This window comes from Malurus melanocephalus, unplaced genomic scaffold (assembly GCF_030028575.1).
Source record: "Malurus melanocephalus ecotype Western Australia unplaced genomic scaffold, MMel_1.1 scaffold_1384, whole genome shotgun sequence".
NCBI classification, from domain to species: Eukaryota; Metazoa; Chordata; class Aves; order Passeriformes; family Maluridae; genus Malurus; species Malurus melanocephalus.
The window spans coordinates 8,702-12,937 of NW_026624616.1; the positions used below are offsets into that span (position 1 = coordinate 8,702).

The 4,236-nt window shown below is 52.7% G+C and overlaps 1 protein-coding gene across 1 annotated transcript in view; it reads left to right on the forward strand.

The window, feature by feature from the left end:
• Positions 1-3,375, forward strand: part of PHB1 (prohibitin 1) — a 6,741-nt gene extending 3,366 nt beyond the window's left edge. Inside the window, exons 3-4 of the mRNA XM_057387810.1 lie at positions 583-827; positions 3,020-3,375. Of these exons, the coding sequence (XP_057243793.1) occupies positions 583-827; positions 3,020-3,232 (458 nt within the window). The 3' untranslated portion in view covers positions 3,233-3,375. The remainder of the gene's footprint in view (positions 1-582; positions 828-3,019) is intronic.
• Positions 3,376-4,236: the final 861 nt, after the last annotated feature.

A 4,236-nucleotide genomic window follows, 5' to 3' on the forward strand; every position in this document is an offset into this window, starting at 1 on the left:
CATGCTGTGATCAGCCGTGCACACACACAGAGCCCCACCCTCTCCTGCCTTTTTGGGGTTTTTTTTGGGATCCTGCCCAGGACAGGAAGGTGACTTTGTTTCTGCCAGGAGGGAGTTGGACACTTTGTTTCTGGAGCTTTCCCCGCCCCCACAGCTCCGGGGATGGATTTGGGATCCCCAGTTTTCCGGGATGGATTTAGGATCCCCGGTTGTCCAGGATGGATTTGGGATCCCACATTTCCTGGGATCATGATGGATTTGGGATCCCCAGTTGTCCAGGATGGATTTGGGATCCCCAGTTTTTTGGGATGGATTTGGGATCCCCAGTTGTCCAGGATGGATTTGGGATCCGCACTTTTTCGGGATGGATTTGGAATCCCCACATTTCCTGGATGGATTTGGGATCTTCACATGTCTCAAGATGGGGATGGATTTGGGAATGGGGATGGATTTGAGATCCCCATGTGTCCCACGATCAGGATGGATTTGGGATCCCCACGTTTCCTGGATGGATTTGGGATCTTCACATGTCCCAGGATGGGGATGGGAATGGGGATGGGTGTGGGATCCCCACTTGACCAGGATGGGGATGGATTTGGGATCCCACATTTCCTGGGATCATGATGGATTTGGGATTCCCCAGTTGTCCCGTTTCCCTGGGTGATCCTCCTGTCCCATCCCGGTGCCACCGGTCCCGTTTCCCCCCTGACCCCCGTACTCTGTGCCCCCAGACCCACCTGACGTTTGGGAAGGAGTTCACGGAGGCGGTGGAGATGAAGCAGGTGGCGCAGCAGGAGGCAGAGCGGGCGCGCTTCATCGTCGAGAAGGTACAAATTTGGGGTGTTCCTGCTCCTTCCGGGAAATTTGGGGTGTGCCTCTTCTTCTGGGAATCTTGGGCTTTTCCCCAAAAGTAGGCAAATTTCCTTTCTTTTTCCCCCGAAAAGTAGACATTGCCATTTTTCCCCCAAGTAGACAAACTGCCCTTTATTTTTTCCATGGAGTTTCCTTTCCCAGGTGTTCCCTTCTCCAGGATTTTCCTTTCCTGGGGGTTCCCTTTTCCAAGATTTTCCTTTTCCAGAATTTGCCTTTCCTGGGCATTTCCATTTCCATGCATTTCCTTTTCCAGGATTTTCCTTTTCCGTAGGTTTCCTTTCCCAGGTGTTCTCTTTTCCAACATTTTCCTTTTCCAGGATTTTCCTTTCCCAAGGGCTACCTTCCCCAAGAGTTTCCTTTCCCGGGGGTTTCCTTTCCCAGAGGTTTCCTTTTCCAGGATTATCATTTCCTGGGGGAGCTTTCCTCCCCTGAGAGTTTGCCTTGCCAGGATTTCCCTTTTCCATCGTTTCCACTGTCATTCCCCATCCCTCCACGTCCATTTCCCTTTTCCATCATTCCCAATGTCATTTCCCGTTTCCTCCTTGTCTGTTTCCCTTTTCCCCCTGTCGTTCCCCCCATCATCCCCACTGCCATTCCCTGTCCCTCCACGTCCATTTCCCTTTTCCATCATTCCCGCTGCCATTCATCCATTCCCGCTGTCATTTCCCATCCCTCCACATCCGTTTCCCTTTTCCATCATTCCCCATTCCTCCACGTCCATTTCTCTTTTCCATCATTCCGTGTTCCTCCACATCCATTTCCTTTTTTCTCGCTGCCATTTCCTGTTCCCACATCCATTTCCTTTTTTCTCGCTGCCATTTCCCATCCCTCCATATCCATTCCCTTTCCCCACTGCCATTTCCCATCCCTCCACATCCATTTCCTTTTCCCCGCTGTCATTTCCCATCCCTCCACATCCATTCCCTTTCCCCACTGCCATTTCCCATCCCTCCACATCCATTTCCTTTTCCCCGCTGTCATTTCCCATCTCTCCACATCCGTTTCCCTTTTCCATCATCCCCCGTTCCTCCACATCCGTTTCCTTTTTCCCCGCTGTCATTTCCCAGTCCCTCCACATCCGTTTCCCTTTTCCATCATTCCCCATCCCTCCACATCCATTTCCCTTTTCCCGCTGCCACTTCCCAGTCCCCCCACATCCATTCCCTTTTCCATCATTCCCACTGCCATTCCCCATCCCTCCACATCCGTTTCCCTTTTCCATCATTTCCCGTCCCCCCACATCCAATTCCCTTTTCCCTGCTGCCATTTCCCATCCCTCCACATCCGTTTCCCTTTTCCATCATTCCCCATTCCTCCACGTCCATTTCTCTTTTCCATCATTCCGCGTTCCTCCACATCCATTTCCTTTTTTCTCGCTGCCATTTCCAGTCCCTCCACATCCATTCCCTTTTCCCCGCTGTCATTTCCCATGCCCCCACATCCATTTTCTTTCCCCGCTGTTATTTCCCATCCCTCCACATCCATTTCCTTTTCCCACTGCCATTTCCCATCCCTCCACGTCCATTTCTCTTTTCCATCATTCCGCGTTCCTCCACATCCATTTCCTTTTCCCACTGCCATTTCCCATCCCTCCACATCCATTTCTCTTTTCCATCATTCCGCGTTCCTCCACATCCATTTCCTTTTTTCTCGCTGTCATTCCCATCCCTCCACATCCATTTCCTTTCCCCGCTGTCATTCCCCATCCCTCCACATCCATTTCCCTTTTCCCCGCTGTCATTCCCCATTCCCCCACATCCATTTTCCTTTTCCCCGCTGTCATTCCCATCCCTCCACATCTGTTTCCCTTTTCCATCATTTCCCATTCCCTCCACATCCATTTCTCTTTTCCATCATTCCCACTGCCATTCCCCATCCCTCCACATCCATTCCCTTTTCCCCACTGTCATTCCCAGTCCCTCCACAGCCATTTCCTTTTCCCCACTGCCATTCCCCATCCCTCCACATCCAATTCCTTTTCCCTGCTGTCATTCCCAGTCCCTCCACATCCATTTTTTTTCCCCACTGCCATTCCCAGTCTCTCCACATCCATTTTTTTGCCCGCTATCATTCCCAGTCCCTCCACATCCGTTTCCCTTTCCCCACTGCCATTCCCAGTCCCTCCACATCCATTTTTCCCCCGCAGGCGGAGCAGCAGAAGAAGGCAGCGGTGATTTCAGCCGAGGGCGACTCCAAGGCGGCCGAGCTGATCGCCAACTCGCTGGCCACGGCCGGGGACGGGCTGATCGAGCTGCGCAAGCTGGAGGCGGCCGAGGACATCGCCTACCAACTCTCCCGTTCCCGAAACATCACCTACCTGCCCTCGGGACAATCCGTGCTGCTGCAGCTGCCCCAGTGAGCCACGCCTAAAAAAAAACCCGAAAAAAATCAAAAAAAAAGAAAAAAAAAGAATCATCGCAGTTTCCTCACAGAGGAAATGGAAATTTGGGAATCGGAGGGAGTTTTTTGGAGGGTAATGGAATAAAAGTGATGGTGGTGATATCAGGTTGCTCCCTGTGGAGGTTTGGGGATTGAGGAGTTTGCCTGGCACGGAGCCCATGGGTGCAGCACCCATCGGGTCTCACTCAGAGCTGCCTCAGTGCCTTCACCCCGCGGTGTCACCTGAGAGGAGCAGGGACACCTCAGCGCGGGGCGGTGGCTCTGCTGGGCCTGAGGAGAGCAGAGATTCCCTGGGCTCGGGGCAGAGGGGAGCTCCTGCAGGAAATCCCACAGGAATTGGGGCATTTCTCCTTTCCCCAAGCTGAGGAAATCCCACAGGAATTGGGGCATTTCTCCTTTCCCCAAGCTGAGGAAATCCTGCAGAAACGGAGCATCTCTCCATCCCCCGAGCTGAGGAAATCCTGCAGGAATTGGGGCACCGTGCTTTCTCTCTGAGCTGTTCCATGCAGGAAATCATACAGAAATGGGGCATTTCTCCTTCCCCCAAGCTGAGGAAATCCCACAAGAATTGGGACACCTTGCCGTCCCTGAGCTGAGGAAAACCCACAGGAATTGGGACATTTCTCCTTCCCCCGAGCTGAGGAAATCCTGCAGGAATTGGGGCATCGTTCCTCCCCTCTGAGCTGTTCCATGCAGGAAATCCTGCAGGAATTGGGGCATCTCTGATTCCCCCCGAGCTGAGGAAATCCCGCAGGAATTGAGACACCTTGCCTTCCCCGAGCTGAGGAAATCCTGCAGGAATTGGGGCATCTCTCCTTCCCCGAGCTGAGGAAATCCTGCAGGAATTGGGGCATCTCTCCTTTCCCCAAGCTGAGGAAATCCTGCAGGAATTGGGACATTGTTCCTTCCCTCTGAGCTGTTCCATGCAGGAAATCCTGCAGGAATTGGGACATTGCTCCTTTT